The 19,231-nt window shown below is 45.9% G+C and overlaps 1 protein-coding gene across 2 annotated transcripts in view; it reads right to left on the bottom strand.

The window, feature by feature from the left end:
* wasf1 (WASP family member 1) overlaps positions 1-19,231 on the bottom strand; it is a 149,979-nt gene that overhangs the window by 10,307 nt on the left and 120,441 nt on the right. For both annotated transcript variants that reach the window (XM_055885305.1, XM_055885304.1), the window contains 3 exons: positions 7,753-7,809; positions 6,174-6,346; positions 2,314-2,490 (listed from right to left, as the gene is read on the bottom strand). In XM_055885305.1, the coding sequence (XP_055741280.1) occupies positions 2,314-2,490; positions 6,174-6,346; positions 7,753-7,809 (407 nt within the window). The remainder of the gene's footprint in view (positions 1-2,313; positions 2,491-6,173; positions 6,347-7,752; positions 7,810-19,231) is intronic.

Here is a 19,231-nt window from a genome sequence, read left to right as displayed (position 1 = left end):
TTTCTGTACAGCTGTTCATTTGACATTATTAATAGAAAATAAATCCTTACAATAAACTTTGGTAAGTGGAGATGGAGGAGACTGAAACAAGACTGGTGAATCGTGGGTGACTCAGTCATTTGTAACAAGTTTCAGTAAATGATTTTTGATAACATTTCTATGTTGAAGATTAAAAATTGTTTCCCCATATTCCATCCAGTTTGCTTTATTTTTTATAATACATTACACTTGATATTTTTGCTTTTCCTCTAACTTATTCTGTGTCTCTATGGTACAGTTTTTATTTCCATCTATCGGTAGTATTAATCCCTCTATTCCTTTGTTAATATGAACTCTTTTCACCAAAATAGATTAATGAGCCAAATCGGTTTATGATCCAATAACATATTTAAAATAATCAATTTACCTTCTGAATCTGTTTGGACAATTTGCACATTTGGATCAAATATATTGTTAATTAATATCATCACCCCTTTTCAGTTTCTTTGCCCATAGGAGAAGTGTATCTTGCCCCCGTAGTCCTTTTTCCACACAACTTCATCTAAAATTGGTGAATGAGTTTCCTGTAAACAATAGATGTTATATTCCTTCTCTTTCAGCCAGGTAAATACTGATCGTCTTTTCTTATTATCTTCTAAGATATTACAATTATAACTGGCTATACTTATTTCCCCATTTACCATAATGAGATACAAGTTGAAATTCGATTTATCATATGTTTGTAAACTTACCATTAATAAGCACCATGATGACTGAGTGTCTATATAACTGTACTATTGATACAGGATTGGCACTGCTACTGAGTAAACCTCCAATTGTTCTTCACTATTCCACTCGCTAAAACCTCCCCCCATCCCAAGTTGGGTTGTCGTCCCAGTGACTGGCAGACCACCTCTGTCCACCTGGATCCTAGGGCCATTGAACGATTCTGTATTCCAATGGCACATTGTGTTAGCTAATCCAAGTGTATTATTTTAAAAGGCTAATTGATCATTAGAAAACCCTTTTGCAATTATGTTAGCACAGTTAGCAAACTGTTGTGCTAATTAAAGAAGCAATACACCTGGCCTTCTTTAGACTAGTTGAGTATCTGGAGAATCAGCATTTGTGGGTTCGATTACAGGCTCAAAATGGCCAGAAACAAAGTACTTTCTTCTGAAACTCGTCAGTCTATTCTTGTTCTGAGAAATTAAGGCTATTCCATGCGAGAAATTGCCAAGAAACTAAAGATCTGGTACAACGCTGTGTACTACTTCTTTCACAGAACAGCGCAAACTGTCTCTAACCAGAATAGAAAGAGGAGTGGGAGGCCCCGGTGCACAACTGAGCAAGAGGACAGGTACAGTAGAGTGTCTAGTTTGAGAAACAGACGCCTCACAAGTTCTCAACTGGCAGCTTCATGAAATAGTACCCGCAAAACACCAGTCTCAACGTCAACAGTGACGAGGCGTCTCCGGGATCCAGAGTTCATCTGTCCAATGTCTGTGTTCTTTTGCCCATCTTAATATTTTCTTTTTGTTGGCCAGTCTGAGATATGGCTTTTTCTTTGCAACTCTGCCTAGAAGGCCAGCATCCCAGAGTCACCTCATCAATTTATTTCCACAATTAATGCATAATATGTGTAATAATGTAGGCACTTCATACGAAGTATTGTTACCTCCTCCCCTCAATCTTAGCTAAATAGCTAACGTTATACTGCATCTAAAGTCAATCTGGTGACATCAAAATTATAACCAAAGGTTTTCCTACTATTTATTTGCCTACACTTGAATGCCATTGTATTTCCAAGCCACTGTATTGGACTTTTGATGAAATCTTCAACAGTGCTCATTGACGATATGCTCAGTCGGTCATCAGTCCAAAACAAATGTTCAAAACAACATTGTGAGGAAACATGCAACCCATGAGTAGAAGAGAACAACAGAGTAGAGAAAACAACTGACTGGAAACAGAAGAAGAGACTTGTATCCATTTGGAGTGAAAGGCATTCTCAAAGCCACAAAACCAGGTAGGTGATGGGGAGACACTCCCATGTGGTAACACATTCTCTAGTTTGCTTTATTTAACTAGGCAAGTCAGATAAGAACAAATTCTTACTTTCAATGGTGGCCTGCCGGGGAACAGTGGGTTAACTGCCTTGTTCAGGGGCAGACTGACATATTTTTACCTTGTCAGCTCAGGAATTTGATCTTGCAACATTTTGGTTACTAGTCCAATGCTCTAACCACTAGGCTACCTGCCACCCCTTGCGTGTGTGCCTCTGTGTGTGTGTGTGTGTGTGTGTGTGTATGTGTGTGTGTGTGTGATACCCACCTGATCATGGAGGGGGGTTTGATGTCTCCCAGATGGTGCATAGGGGGTGGTGGTGGGGGGTCATGGGGTCTTGTGTACATTCTGTCCCCAGGGCGGTTCAGCAGCTCATTCATCTGGCTGTAGGGCAGCGCTGCTAGGGAGAATGGCCCGTCCATCCCATCCAAGTAACTAGGAGCTCTGAGAGAGGGGGTGGGGGGGGGGGGTAGTGTTACAGATCCCCTCCATATACAGTACCAGTCAAAAGTTTGGACACAGCTACTCAATCAAGGGTTTTTCTTTATTTTTACTATTTTCTACATTGTAGAATAATAGTGAAGACATCAAAACTAGGAAATAACACATATGGAATCATGTAGACAGCGTTGCACACTCTTGGCATTCTCTCAACCAGCTTCACCTGGAATGCTTTTCCAACAGTCTTGAAGGAGTTCCCACATATGCGGAGTACTTGTTGGCTGCTTTTTCTTCAATCTGTGGTCCAACTCATCCCAAACCATCTCAATTGGGTTGAGGTTGGGTGATTGTGGAGGCCAGGTCATTTGATGCAGCACTCCATCACTCTCCTTCTTGGTCAAATAGCCTTTACACAGCCTGGAGGTGTGTTTTGAGTCATTGTCCTGTTGAAAAACAAATGATAGTCCCACTAAGTGCAAACCAGATAGGATGGTGTATCGTTGCAGAATGCTGTGGTAGCCATGCTGGTTAAGAGTGCCTTGAATTCTAAATAAATCACAGACAGTGTCACCAGCAAAGCACCCCCACACCAACACACCTCCTCCTCCATGCTTCACAGTGGGAGCCACACATGCGGAGATCATCCGTTCACCTACTCCGCGTCTCACAAAGACACGGCAGTTGGAACCAAAAATCTCCAATTTGGACTCATCAGACCAAAGGTCAGATGAGTCTAATGTCCATTGCTCATGTTTCTTGGCCCAAGCAAGTTTGTTCTTCTTATTGGTGTCCTTTAGTAATGGTTTCTTTGCAACAATTCGACCATGAAGGCCTGATTCACGCAGTCTCCTCTGAACAGTTGATGTTGAGATGTGTCTGTTACTTGAACTCTGTGAAGCATTTATTTGGGCTGCCATTTCTGAGGCTGGTAACTCTAATGAACTTATCCTCTGCAGCAGAGGTAACTCTGGGTCTTCCTTTCCTGTGGTGGAGAGCCAGTTTCATCATAGCACTTGATGGTTTTTGCAACTGCACTTAAAGACACTTTCAAAGTTCTTGACATTTTCCAGATTGACTGACCTTCATGTCTTAAAGTAATGATGGACTGTCCTTTCTCTTTGCATATTTCAGCTGTTCTTGCCTCAATATGGACTTGGTATTTTTCCAAATAGGGCTATCTACTGTATACCACCCTTACCTTGTCACAACACAACTGATTGGCTCAAATGCATTAAGAAGGAAAGAAATTCCACAAATGAACAAGCCACACCTGTTAATTGAAATGCATATGCTACACATGGCAGGGTAGTGTTTGATATAGAGAAAGGGGAAGCGTTAGAGTGTTACACATGCCGTCCCTAGGAGGGGTGCGTCACTTGAGTGGGTTGAGTCACTGACGTGATCTTCCTGTCTGGGTTGGCGTTCCCCCTCGGGTTCGTGCCGTGGGGGAGATCTTTGTGGGCTATACTCAGCCTTGTCTCAGGGTAGTAAGTTGGTGGTTTGAAGATATCCCTCTAGTGGGGTGGAGGCTGTGCATTGGCAAAGTGGGCGGGGTTATATCATGCCTGGTTGGCCCTGTCCGGGGGTATCGTCGGACGGAGACACAGTGTCTCCCGATCCTTCCTGTCTCAGCTTCCAGTAATTATGCTGCAATAGTTTATGTGTCGGGGGGCTAAGGTCAGTCTGTTATATCTGGAGTATTTCTCCTGTCTCATCCAGGGTCCTGTGTGAATTTAAGTATGCTCCCTCTAATTCTCTCTCTCTCTCTTTCTATTTTCTCTTCTCTCGGAGGACCTGAGCCCTAGGACCATGCCTCAGAACTACCTGGCCTGATGACTCCTTGCTGTCCCCAGTCCACCTGGTCGTGCTGCTGCTTCAGTTTCAACTGTTCTGCCTGCGGCTATGGAATCCTGACCTGTTCACTGGACGTGCTACATTGTCCCGGAAATGCTGTTTTTCCAACTCTCTCTCTCTACCGCACCTGCTGTCTCTAACTCTGAATGTTCGGCTATAAAAGCCAACTGACATTTACTCCTGAGGTGCTGACCTGTTGCACCCTCTACAACCACTGTGATTATTGTTATTTGACCCTGTTGGTCATCTATGAACGTTTGAACATCTTGGCCATGTTCTGTTATAATCTCCACCCGGCATAGCCAGAAGATGACTGGCCACCCCTCAGAGCCTGGTTCCTCTCTAGGTTTCTTCCTAGGGAGTTTTTCCTAGCCACCGTGCTTCTACATCTGCATTGTTTGCTGTTTGGGGTTTTAGGCTGGGTTTCTGTACAGGACTTTGTGACATCGGTTTTATGAATACATTTGATTGATTGAGTGTTTGAGTGTTTGATTTAGAGAAAGGGGAAGCGTTAAAGTGTTACACACGTGCTAAAGGAACTCTATTACAAATGCCAAGTCACTCACCCATCATTGCACATTGTACCAAATGGTAGGTTGGACCTCACGTTATATGTGCAGAAATTTACATTTGTATGTGTTCATCTACACATTCCTTTTGGGTAAACTCCCTCTTTACCTCTGTAGTCTGGTCTCCTTCAACAGCAGCAGTTACCATACCTGGTCTGCTAGGTGTTGCTACTTAAAGTCCCCAGGACATTCACAGTATTAGGCAAGACTGCCTTCTCTTCTTGTGCACCAGAGGCATGGAATAGTCTACAATCCATGCTTCCTCTAGATATGTTAGTGCCACTGAATGAATTTAAAATATTGATGGGAGACTCTGTTACAGAGGAGTGTAAATGCTTTTTTTAGGCTGGATCATGTTATTGTATTGTAGTATGTTTTAATTCCGTAATGTATTGATTGTTGTATGTTTTAATTCTGTAATGTATTGATTGTTGTATGTTTTAATTCTGTAATGTATTGATTGTTGTATGTTTTAATTCTGTAATGTATTGATTGTTGTATGTTTTAATTCTGTAATGTATTGATTGTTGTATGTTTTAATTCTGTAATGTATTGATTGTTGTATGTTTTAATTCTGTAATGTATTGATTGTTGTATGTTTTAATTCTGTAATGTATTGATTGTTGTATGTTTTAATTCCGTAATGTATTGATTGTTGTATGTTTTAATTCTGTAATGTATTGATTGTTGTATGTTTTAATTCCGTAATGTATTGATTGTTGTATGTTTTAATTCTGTAATGTATTGATTGTTGTATGTTTTAATTCTGTAATGTATTGATTGTTGTATGTTTTAATTCTGTAATGTATTGATTGTTGTATGTTTTAATTCTGTAATGTATTGATTGTTGTATGTTTTAATTCTGTAATGTATTGATTGTTGTATGTTTTAATTCTGTAATGTATTGATTGTTGTATGTTTTAATTCTGTAATGTATTGATTGTTGTATGTTTTAATTCTGTAATGTATTGATTGTTGTATGTTTTAATTCTGTAATGTATTGATTGTTGTATGTTTTAATTCTGTAATGTATTGATTGTTGCTGCCTTCTTGGCCAGGTCTCCCTTGAAAAAAAGACTCTGGGTCTCAATGGGCTTTTCCTGGTTAAATAAAGGTTTAAATAAATTGTAAAAAAAGTAAGGGAGACAGTGAATTGGGACATGACACAAATTCTCGATATAGAGTAACATTGGGGTTTAATAGCATTCCCCAATGCTCCATATACAGAGAAACAAGGACGTGCGCGCGCACACACACACTCACCCAGACCTGTCGTGGTAGGGAGCGGAGCCATTAGCCTCTCTGTGTTTCAGGGCCTCTTCAGGGTCGTCCTCAGCTAGCTCCGCCCCGAGCGCCAGTTTCTGCCACTCCTTCTTCCGGTCGTGAGGCGCCCGCGGGATCTTCTCAGTCTCCAGAGTACGGTCGTTTCCCCTAACCTGGAGAACGAGGGGATAGAGGGAGGAAGGTGGGAGGAGAGGGGGGAGGAGAGAGAGGAGAAGGAGGGGGTTGGAGGAGCGAAGAAAGGAAAGAGGCAAGAGAGAGAGACTAGAGTCTTCATCTGTACAGAACTATCATACAAACACAGCACTTCATTGAAGGTCCCTTCACACACATTTAACCAGTCATGACTGCTTTGATCACAAGTAGAGGGAAGAGCTATCTTTACATTTAACATTTAAAGAGAGACAGAGAGCGGAACTGAGTGCAAAGACAGGAGGCAACAGAGAGAAGAAAGATTTAATAGAGAATCAACAGTTGGTACACTCCTGTCTTCACATTGATTGGATCGGGACTAACAAAGTGTGGTGCACACACACACACACACACACACACACACACACACACACACACACACACACACACACACACACACACACACACACACACACACACACACACACACACACACACACACACACACACACACCTTAAACCTAAAATAGCCTTTTTCTTTGTGGGGACCCACTCCTGAGTGGCGCAGCGGTCTAAGGCACTGCATCTCAGTGCTAGAGGCATCACTACAGACCCTGGTTAGATTCCAGGCTGTATCACAACCGCACAATTGGCCCAGGTTTGGCCGGGGTAGGCTGTCATTGTAAATAAGAATTTGTTCTTAACTGACTTGCCTAGTTAAATCAAATAAAAAAATAAAGGAATGTCCCCACTTGTCTGAATGTTTCTTGTTTTACTGTCCTTGTGAGGACTTCTGGTCCCCACAAGGACTTCTGGTCCCCACAAGGATAGTAAAACAAAAAAACAAACACAATCCCATAAAGCCTCATAAGCAAAACTTATCTCTGCTCTTGGTTTTGCACAGTAGCTGTTGTCATAGTGACTCTCTCCTTTTCATTGGATACTAAGCCATATGGAATATTTACATAGACACAGAGTAGGATGCTCAGTCTACACATATATAAAACGGGACACACAGAAGGTGGCACACAAGATAGAACAAGTGTAAGGCAGAACTTAGTGTAGGTGAGGAATACCACACTGCCATGTGAAGTCTGGGAACAAGGAAAGCTGTAGCTGACATTTTAGTTGAATGAGCTGGACATTACAAGGCATGTTACATGTATAGTACTACAGAAAACATGGTGTCTACTATACACCAAAATGAAAAGAAAGACATTATCATGTCCAAATAATAGTAGAACGAATTGAACTGTACTTTACTAATTAAATCATTTTTGCCAAAATACACAACAGAATTCTTAGTTCCCATACCTACAGCAGTGGGAACGTGACACTAGGTCTTCATAATGCATTATAACATGTCTAAATATTGTCCTAGGGACTATGAGCTGTAAAAAGATACATGGTTTGTAATGAGATCACATACCTGTCCTGGGAGGTCTAAGTACCTATAGACCTGATCATACATGTTGGGGTCCTGCAACTACAAGAACAAAACGACAAGAGAAGCACCAGGGGGAACAAGTTAACACCACACAGAGCACTAGAACGCAACACCGCTGGCTGCTGACAGCGGCAAAAACAGGACAGCAGCAGCAGAGCAGTGAATCAGATGAGGAAGCAAAACTCTCTTAAACACAAAATGACATGACACAGCTGGACTGACAGTAGTCACACACAGCGGCAGAGCGCAAATCATACAATTTAACATAGTGCATGCGCCCCTTACAAACCAAATAAACAGTGGACTGGAGCGCACACAACACGCACGCACAGCTCCAAACAAACACTCACTCAAAGACAACAGAGCTGTTCAGACATACAAAGACAAAGAAATCGTCATAAAAGATAAGAGCTTATTTGAACACACAAAAAAGCACAAAGCACGCCACTCACAACACAGTGCAGTCGGACAAGAACACACAGTAACAAAACATGACAGAGTGTTTGGCACAACACGGTTAGCGCCAGAAGGAAGCACAAAGCAAGTGTCAAAAGGACAATAGGGAGTCATCATTCACAGTCCATCTAAAACAAAACCACCTAGCTAGCTTACAGGCAACATCCAAGACAGAAAAATACAGTTGGTGTTCCTAGACTGTTGCTATGCAGCAGAAATCTCAGCAATTTGGTCAAACACTTTCGTTAAGAGGCAGCAAAGCATCGGCCTCAAATAATTATGCTAGGTAGGCTAATTTATTGTTATACAATCTTAATGTAACACCTAGCTTAAACATCCTACACACAAGCACAATGACAAACTTATGTAGCCCTGAGACATTAAAACGCATTGAAAAAGAATAACAGCTGTTGTGAGATAGTTGTTAGATAAACGTGCAGTAAAATATCTGGAGCTGTGATACTTAGCAGCTGTAGGTCTGACTGTATGTGACCACATACTGTAGTAGAGGTCGACCGTTTATGATTTTTCAACGCCGATACCGATACCGATTATTGGAGGACCAAAAAAAGCCGATACCAATTAATCGGCCAATTTTTAAAATGTATTTGTAATAATGACAATTACAACAATACTGAATGAACACTTATTTTAACTTAATATAATACATCAATAAAATCTATTTAGCCTCAAATAAATAACAAAACATGTTCAATTTGGTTAAATAATGCAAAAACAAAGTGTTGGAGAACAAAGTAAAAGTGCAATATGTGCCATGTAAAAAAGCTAACGTTTAAGTTCCTTGCTCAGAACATGAGAACATATGAAAGCTGGTGGTTCCTTTTAACATGAGTCTTCAATATTCACAGGTAAGAGGTTTTAGGTTGTAGTTATTATAGGAATTATAGGACTATTTCTCTCTATACCATTTGTATTTCATTAACCTTTGACTATTGGATGTTCTTATAGGCACTTTAGTATTGCCAGTGTAACAGTATAGCTTCCGTCCCTCTCTTCCCTCCTACCTGGGCTCGAACCAGGAACACATCGACAACAGCCACCCTCGAAGCAGCGTTACCCATGCAGAGCAAGGGGAACAACCACTCCAAGTCTCAGAGCGAGCGACGTTTGAAACGCTATTAGCGCGCACCCCGCTAACTAACTAGCCATTTCACATCGGTTACACCAGCCTAATCTCGGGAGTTGATAGGCTTGAAGTCATAAACAGTGCAATGCTTGAAGCACAACGAAGAGCTGCTGGCAAAACGCACAAAAGTGCTGTTTGAATGAATGCTTACGAGCCTGCTGCTGCCTACCACCGCTCAGTCAGACTGCTCTATCAAATCATAGACTTAGTTATAACATAATAACACACAGAAATACGAGCCTTAGGTCATTAATATGGTCGAATCCGGAAACTATCATCTCGAAAACAAAACGTTTATTCTTTCAGTGAAATACAGAACTGTTCCGTATTTTATCTAACGGGTGGCATCCATAAGTCTAAATATTCCTGTTACATTGCACAACCTTCAATGTTATGTCATAATTACGTAAAATTCTGGCAAATTAGGTGGCCCAAACAGTTGCATATACACTGATTCTGCGTGCAAAGAACACAAGAGAAGTGACACAATTTCACCTGGTTAATATTGCCTGCTTTCTTTTAGCTAAATATGCAGGTTTAAAAATATATACTTCTGTGTATTGATTTTAAGAAAGCATTGATGTTTATTGTTAGGTACACATTGGAGCAACAATACGCACCGCATCGATTATATGCAACGCAGGACCCGCTAGATAAATTAGTAATATCATCAACCATGTGTAGTTAACTAGTGATTATGATTGATTGATTGTTTTTTATAAGATAAGTTTAATGCTAACTAGCAACTTACCTTGGCTTACTGCATTCGCGTAACAGGCAGGCTCCTCGTGGAGTGCAATGTAATCAGATGGTTAGAGTGTTGGACTTTTTAACTGTAAGATTGAATCCCCCGAGCTGACAAGGTAAAAAACTGACGTTCTGCCCCTGAACGAGGCAGTTAACCCACCGTTCTTAGGCCGTCATTGAAAATAAGAATGTGTTCTTAACTGACTTGCCTAGTTAAATAAAGATTAAATAAAGGTGTAAAAAAAATTACAAAAAATAACGATTTCCGATTGTTATGAAAACTTGAAATTGGCCCTAATTCTCCTCTCAAACCTATTCCCTACTACATAACCCTACAGAACCCCCATTCAGAGACATATCAAAACATACATAACCCTCTCCCAAGTCTAAACCAACATCAAGCCAAATCAAGTGAAAAAGATTGTTTGGTCGATTGTTTGATCAATCAACATTCCTGTTAGTATAGCTCTAATCTAACTCATGTAGATAACATGTGTTGTATTGTTAGTTTGTGACATGACGTGGCTCTTTCTGGGTGTAGATCGTGGCTTCCCCCTCCCTCACTCTCTCCTACACCCAGGTTATGTTATGTCAGGCCATAAATTCCTGGCGGAGACTCTCTCCCCCTGGTCATGCAGTGAGAGAGACCACAGAGAGAACAAGGGGTTTCACTTGGCTTTCAAACTCCTAAATCCCCAAAATGGGAGTTTGAAACAATATGTCCACCTTTGAGAGTGTGGGAAAGGTCCGTGGACACTTATGGGACAGTTATGTTGAGTGTGTTTCATTTGGTGACCTCATGAAGGACAGGAAACACACATAACGGTATCTCTGAATGTGTACATTTCTCAGTTATGGGGTTTGCATCTAATTCTTGTATAAAATGAATGAGTAAAGATGAAACTAGTTGTGAAATTATGTAATGTGATGTTAACCTTTTTAATGTGAGAGAATTGAATTCCCTGTAAAGTTTCACTAGTTAGCGGCCACGCCCCCGTGAGCACAGACATGATCTGGCGTCATGCAACCGCCCTTTTCTATTGTTACGAATAAAAAAAAACTCCTGAGGAAATCCTATTCAGACCACTCATACCTCAGTGTAAGCTGAGGTGGCACAGGTTTGTGTAACGGTCCTGACCTGTTTTATGTTGTTTTTGTATGTGTTTATGGTCAGGGCGTGTGTTTTGGGTGGGCAGTCTATGTTTTCTGTTTCTATGTTGGTTTTGGGTTGCCTGGTATGGCTCTTAATTAGAGGCAGGTGGTTTGCGTTTTCCTCTAATTAAGAGTCATATTTAGGTAGGGTGTTCTCACTGTTTGTTTGTGGGTGATTGTCTTCCGTATCTGTGTTATGTCTTGCACCATACGGGACTGTTCGGTTGTTCGTTTCGTTTCGATGTAGTCTGTTTCCTGTCCGTAAGTGTTACGTTTAGTTATGTAAGTTTATGTTCAGGTTTCGTCTACGTCGTTTTCTTGTTTTGTATTTTTGAAAGTGTTTTGTTTTTTCGTGTTGCCATCGTCGTGTTAAATAAAAGATGGCTTATTTCCCTAATGCTGCATTTTGGTCTGATGATCCTTCTCTCCTCTCCTCGTCCGAGGATGAGGAGAGCGACAGCCCTTACAGAATCACCCACCACGCTAGGACCAAGCGGCAAGGGAAAACTCAACGGAGTAAGGAACAGGGCAACAAGGACTCCTGGACTTGGGAGGAAATATTGGACGGGAGAGGTCCATGGGCACAGCCGGGAGAGTATCGCCGTCCCAAAGCTGAGCTGGAGGCACTGAGGAGAGTAGAGGCTACCGGAGAGAGGAACCGGAGTTATGTGGGAACGCGTCTGGCACGGAAGCCCAAAAAGCCCGTAAGTAACACCCAAAAATTTCTTGGGTGGGGGCTAAGAGGTAGTGGGCCAAGGGCAGGTAGGAGACCTGCGCCCGCTTCCCAGGCTTACCGTGGAGAGCGGGAGTACGGGCAGGCGCCGTGTTACGCAGTAGAGCGCACGGTGTCTCCTGTACGAGTGCATAGCCCAGTGCGGGTTATTCCACCTCCCCGCACTGGCAGGGCTAGATTGGGTATTGAGCCAGGTGTCATGAGGCCGGCTCAACGCGTCTGGTCTCCAGTGCGTCTCCTCGGGCCGGCATACATGGCACCTGCCTTACGCATGGTTTCCCCGGTTCGCCTACATAGGCCGGTGCGGGTTATTCCACCTCCCCGCACTGGTCGGGTGACCGGGAGTATTCAACCAGGTAGGGTTGGGCAGGCTCAATGCTCAAGAGTGCCAGTACGCCTCCATGGTCCGGTATTTCCAGCGCCACCTCCCCGCCCCAGCCTAGTACCTACAGTGCCTACACTACGCACTAGGCTACCAGTGCGTCTCCTGAGCCCAGTTCCTCCTCCACGCACTCTCTCTGTAGTGCGTGTATCCAGTTCGGTGCCTCCAGTTCCGGCACCACGCACAAAGCCTCCTGTGCGCCTCCAAAGCCCTGTACACACTGTATCTTCTCCCCCTACTAATCCTGATGTGCTTGTCCTCAGCCCGGTGTCACCAGTGCCGGTACCTCGCATCAGTTATAGAGTGGGCTTTGAGAGTACAGTGTGCCCTGTTCCTGCTCCCCGCACTAGTAGGAAGGTGCTTATCCTTAGCCCGGTGCCTCCAGTTCCGGCACCACGCACCAGGTCTACAGTGCGCCGTATCCGGCTAGAGCCATCCGTCTCACCAGCGCCATCTGAGCCATCCGTCTCCCCAGCGCCATCTGAGCCATCCGTCTCCTCAGCGCCATCTGAGCCATCCGTCTCCCCAGCGCCGTCTGAGCCATCCGTCTGCAATGAGCCTGCAAAGCCGCCCGTCTGCCATGAGCCTGCTAAGCCGCCCGTCTGCCATGAGCCTACAGAGCCGTCTGCCAGACAGGAGCCGCTAGAGCCGCACGCCAGACAGGAGCCGCTAGAGCCGCCCGCCAGACAGGATCTGCCAGAGCCGCCCGCCAGACAGGATCTGCCAGAGCCGCCAACCAGACAGGATCTGCCAGAGCCGCCAACCAGACAGGATCTGCCAGAGCCGCCAACCAGACAGGATCTGCCAGAGCCGCCAGCGAGCCATGAGCAGCCAGAGCCGTCAGAGAGCCATGAGCGTCGAGAGCCGTCAGCCTGCCATGAGCGTCGAGAGCCGTCAGCCTGCCATGAGCGTCGAGAGCCGTCAGCCTGCCATGAGCGTCGAGAGCCGTCAGCCTGCCATGAGCGTCGAGAGCCGTCAGCCTGCCATGAGCGTCGAGAGCCGTCAGCCTGCCATGAGCGTCGAGAGCCGTCAGCCTGCCATGAGCGTCGAGAGCCGTCAGCCTGCCATGAGCGTCGAGAGCCGTCAGCCTGCCATGAGCGTCGAGAGCCGTCAGCCAGCCATGAGCGTCAAGAGCCGTTCAGTCAGGATCTGCCTGAGTACATCAGCCGGGACCTGCCCCTTGTCCCGGTGCTGCCCCTTGTCCCGGTGCTGCCCCTTGTCCCGGTGCTGCCCCTTATCCCGGTGCTGCCCCTTATCCCGGTGCTGCCCCTTGTCCCGGTGCTGCCCCTTGTCCCGGTGCTGCCCCTTGTCCCGGTGCTGCCCCTTATCCCGGTGCTGCCCCTTGTCCCGGTGCTGCCCCTTGTCCCGGTGCTGCCCCTTGTCCCAGTGCTGCCCCTTGTCCCGGTGCTGCCCCTTGTCCCGGTGCTGGCCGTTCATTTAGGGGATGTTAGTTTTAGGGTGGTCATTGGGAGGGGTAGACAGAAGCGGGGAGTGACTATGGTGGTGTGGGGACAGCGTCCAGAGCCTGAGCCACCACCGTGGTCAACTGCCCACCCAGACCCTCCCCTGGACTTTGTGCTGGTGCGCCCGGCGTTCGCACCTTGAGGGGGGGGTTCTGTAACGGTCCTGACCTGTTTTATGTTGTTTTTGTATGTGTTTATGGTCAGGGCGTGTGTTTTGGGTGGGCAGTCTATGTTTTCTGTTTCTATGTTGGTTTTGGGTTGCCTGGTATGGCTCTTAATTAGAGGCAGGTGGTTTGCGTTTTCCTCTAATTAAGAGTCATATTTAGGTAGGGTGTTCTCACTGTTTGTTTGTGGGTGATTGTCTTCCGTATCTGTGTTATGTCTTGCACCATACGGGATTGTTCCGTTGTTCTTTTCGTTTCGATGTAGTCTGTTTCCTGTCCATAAGTGTTACGTTTAGTTATGTAAGTTTATGTTCAGGTTTCGTCTACGTCGTTTTCTTGTTTTGTATTTTTGAAAGTGTTTTGTTTTTTCGTGTTGCCATCGTCGTGTTAAATAAAAGATGGCTTATTTCCCTAATGCTGCATTTTGGTCTGATGATCCTTCTCTCCTCTCCTCGTCCGAGGATGAGGAGAGCGACAGCCCTTACAGTTTGACTACCAGAACTAGAAAACTATGCAACGTGGAGCATTGGCTACACGGCTGGAAATTGTTCAACTCTGAGACTATCGATCCCTAAAAAATAAGAGCAAATCTTAGATACTAATTACAAGTCTGCAGCTAGAAATTATGTAAACCTGGGATGCAAATACCGACAACCGCCGAAACATCTACTCTAAGAACAATGGACGCCTGACGTATCCATACAACAAACAGTATCAGGAGCAGCCGATAGAGCCACCACCATGAGTAACCAGAGACTCTCTGATGAACTGACTCTCCCGCAGACGGACCGACGATTCCAACAGAGAAGACAACAACGACATATGGGAGTAAATATATTGATTGCAATTATTCCCAAATTAGCGAGCGTTCATGTGCAAAGGATTAGCATTTCAATGAATATAATTATCCACTGTGTAGTGATTAATTTTGTCTTTCCCGCTCTTTCTCAGTCCACACCCCCTTCCCTTTGTCCACCAAGCCGTCATATCGGCTTGGTTAGTAACCAATATCTACTGTTTATGTATTTCTGTGATTATTTAGTTAGTTAGTAAATAAATGATTAAGCCAATTGGTATATGGATGATTCATAGTTTAGGCTGGGTTCATGCAGATAACTATCAATTTACAACATTTGGAATGAGACTGATGTGAGGTAAAGAATCATTAATTAATTAGAAGACTAATTGATCAGATATTAAAATATCTGAAGAGTTATATTCGGAAAATTATAACTTGTAATCTGAAGATTTTCCGTGGTGCACCGACTTCCTAGTTAATTCAATTTACATGATTAGTTTAATCACGTAATAATATTTACAGATAATTGATTTGATAAATAACAGTCTTCACCTTAATGATGCCAAAGACACAACATTTGTTTCCGTGACACATGCTCAGGTGATCAGGCGGGTGTGTGACAGGACGGTGGGTAGTGATTTGAAGAGACGTGGATTGGGCGGTTGTCAGCCTGTGTTTGTGTTTGGCTACCTGTAGTTGACTCCGCCCCCAACCCGTCCCTGTGGTGCCCAGGGCAGTCAGTGGTCACACAGCAGAGTGAAGGGAGCATCATGAATCCTAACAGTAATGCATATTGATTAGCCACGATTAATCACAGGCCATTACGCTGAGGAAGCACGGGTGGAGAGAAGCATACACACACACACACACACACACACACACACACACACACACACACACACACACACACACACACACACACACACACACACACACACACACACACACACACACACACACACACACACACACACACACACAAGAGAAGATGGAATGGACCCGAAGGTTTATTGTACTCGCGAGCCGTTCCTTAATCAGTTAAAATGGTTATGAGTGATGAGTGTGTGGGTCGCTGTGTGTGTGTGTTCGTGTTTGAGAGTGTGTGTGGGATCATGTTTGAGTGTTCGTGTTTGAGTGTGTGTGTGGGTTCTGCATGTGTAATTACTGTTATAAATGTGGCTAATTTCAGGACCCTGTATGACTAACCCATGCAGTCATCCTACATCTGAATGTGCCAGCGGCACACAGGAGTGTGTCTTGCTGTGCAAGCACAGGCTGTGTGTGTGTGTGTATACAGTGTGTGTGTGTGTGTGTGTATACAGTGTGTGTGTGTATACAGTGTGTGTGTGTGTGTATACAGTGTGTGTGTGTGTATACAGTGTGCGTGTGTGTGTATACAGTGAGTTTGTGTGTGTGTATACCCTGTGTGTGTGTGTATACAGTGTTTGTGTGTGTGTATGTATACAGTGTGTGTGTGTGTGTGACAGACTCAGCGTAATGCCACCGCCACTGCTGTCTCTACTCCCCCATGCAGGTCCTAACCCAGGCTGGGAGTCTGGGGGTGGGAGGGAAGGAGCTGGTACAGTTACCTAACTATCATTTGGTCATTATCATGGAGATTGTATACTAATCAGGGGTGAAAGTAGAATGAATTTATTCCGATACAGGACCTTCTATGTCATTTGATGGCCTAATCATAGAACTACATATAGAATCCCTACTAATTCAATAGGATCTCTGTGAGTCTTAAAGATTTGTCATTTAACTTTTAAAATGTATTACCTTTTACCGTAGCATCAACTCAACCAGTCATGATGTCTTCATCTGATTGTCAAACAATCACTTCAAAGGTCTCAGTGATGTTCATCCACTCACAACATATTTCCAACCTCTAAACAGTGGTGAATGGAAAGAGACATCTTCTACACAACACACCAAATGTAACGGCAGTCCTCCTCCTCTTCATCTGAAGAGGAGGAGTATTGAGGGAACCAAGGCACAGCGTAGTGAAATGACATATTTTATTAACGAAAACACGAACTTGACTAAACTAACAAAAACAACAAACGGTGTAGACAGACCTAGACGACGTACTTACATAAAACAAGAAAAACGCACGAATAGGAAACATAGGCTACACAAACCGAACAAACCGTAAACAGTCCCGCGTGGTGTACAGACACAGACACGGAAGACAATCACCCACAACGAACACTGTGAAAACGCCTACCTAAATATGACTCTTAATTAGAGGAACGCCAAACACCTGCCTCTAATTAAGAGCCATACCAGGCAACCCAAAAACCAACATAGAAACAGAAAACATAGAATGCCCACCCAAACTCACGTCCTGACCAACTAACACATATAACAAACTAACAGAAATAGGTCAGGAACGTGACATAACCCCCCCCCATAAGGTGCGAACTCCGGGCGCACCAGCACAAAGTCTAGGGGAGGGTCTGGGTGGGCATCTGACCACGGTGGTGGCTCAGGCTCCGGGCGAGGTCCCCACCCCACCATAATCAATCCTAGCCTCCATCTCCCCCTAAAAATGTCCACCCTCATTCTACCCCCACAAAATCCTCTTGGTAACATCACTGACAGGGACAACACCGGGACAGAGAGATAGATCAAGACAGAGGGATAGCACAAGACAGAGGGATAGATCAGAATATAGAGGTAGATCAGGATAGAGAGGGAGATCAGGATAGAGGGGCAACTCCGGACTGAAAGGCAGCTCCGGACAGAGAGACAGCTCTGGACTGAGGGGCAGTTCTGGGTATATAGCCGTTTCTGGCTGAAGGGCAGCTCATGGCTGACTGACGAATCTGGACGCTCATGGCAGGCTGACGGCTCTCGACGCTCATGGCTGGCTGACGGCTCTCAACGCTCATGGCTGGCTGACGGCTCTCGACGCTCATGGCTGGCTGAAGGCTCTGGACGCTCATGGCTGGCTGACGGCTCTCGACGCTCATGGCTGGCTGACGGCTCTCGACGCTCATGGCTGGCTGACGGCTCTCGACGCTCATGGCAGGCTGACGGCTCTCGACGCTCATGGCAGGCTGACGGCTCTCGACGCTCATGGCAGGCTGACGGCTCTCGACGCTCATGGCTCTCTGACGGCTCTGGACGCTCATGGCTCTCTGACGGCTCTGGCTGCTCATGGCTCGCTGGCGGCTCTGGCAGATCCTGTCTGGCTGGCGGCTCTGGCAGATCCTGTCTGGCTGGCGGCTCTGGCAGATCCTGTCTGGTTGGCGGCTCTGGCAGATCCTGTCTGACGGACGGCTCTAGCGGCTCCTGTCTGGCGGGCGGCTCTAGCGGCTCCTGTCTGGCGGGCGGCTCTGTAGGCTCATGGCAGACGGGCGGCTTTGCAGGCTCATGGCAGAAGGGCGGCTTTGCAGGCTCATTGCAGACGGATGGCTCAGATGGCGCTGGGGAGACGGATGGCTCAGATGGCGCTGGGGAGACGGATGGCTCAGATGGCGCTGGGGAGACGGATGGCTCAGATGGCGCTGGGGAGACGGATGGCTCAGATGGCGCTGGGGAGACGGATGGCTCTGGCCGGATAAGGCGCACTGTAGACCTGGTGCGTGGTGCCGGAACTGGAGGCACCAGGCTAAGGACACGCACCTTCATGCTAGTGCGGGGAGCAGGGACAGGGCACACTGGACTCTCAAAGCCTACTCTATACCTGGTGCGTGGTACCGGCACTGGTGGCACCGGGCTGAGGGCAAGCACATCAGGATTAGTAGGGGGAGAAGAAACAGTGTGTACAGGGCTCTGGAGACGCACAGGAGGCTTAGTGCGTGGTGCCGGCACTGGAGGCACCGAACTGGATACACGCACTACAGGGAGAGTGCATGGAGGAGGAACAGGGCTCTGGAAACGCACTGGTAGCCTAGTGCGTAGTGTAGGCACTGTAGGTACTAGGCTGGGGCGGGGAGGTGGCGCCGGAAATACCGGACCGTGGAGGCGTACTGGCTCTCTTGAGCATTGAGCCTGCCCAACCTTACCTGGTTGAATGCTCCCGGTCGCCCGACCAGTGCGGGGAGGTGGAATAACCCGCACCGGGCTATGTAGGCGAACCGGGGAAACCATGCGTAAGGCAGGTGCCATGTATGCCGGCCCGAGGAGACGCACTGGAGACCAGACGCGTTGAGCCGGCCTCATGACACCTGGCTCAATGCCCAATCTAGCCCTACCAGTGCGGGGAGGTGGAATAACCCGCACTGGGCTATGCACTCGTACAGGAGACACCGTGCGCTCTACTGCGTAACACGGAGCCTGCCCGTACTCCCGCTCTCCACGGTAAGCCTGGGAAGTGGGCACAGGTCTCCTACCTGCCCTTGGTCCACTACCTCTTAGCCCCCCCCAAGAAATTTTTGGGTGTTACTCACAGGCTTTTTGGGCTTCCG

The sequence above is a fragment of the Salvelinus fontinalis genome, chromosome 27 (genome assembly GCF_029448725.1).
Source record: "Salvelinus fontinalis isolate EN_2023a chromosome 27, ASM2944872v1, whole genome shotgun sequence".
In the NCBI taxonomy this organism is placed as follows: Eukaryota; Metazoa; Chordata; class Actinopteri; order Salmoniformes; family Salmonidae; genus Salvelinus; species Salvelinus fontinalis.
Note: the sequence above shows the minus strand (reverse complement) of the source record. Positions and strands in the feature narration are given on the sequence as shown.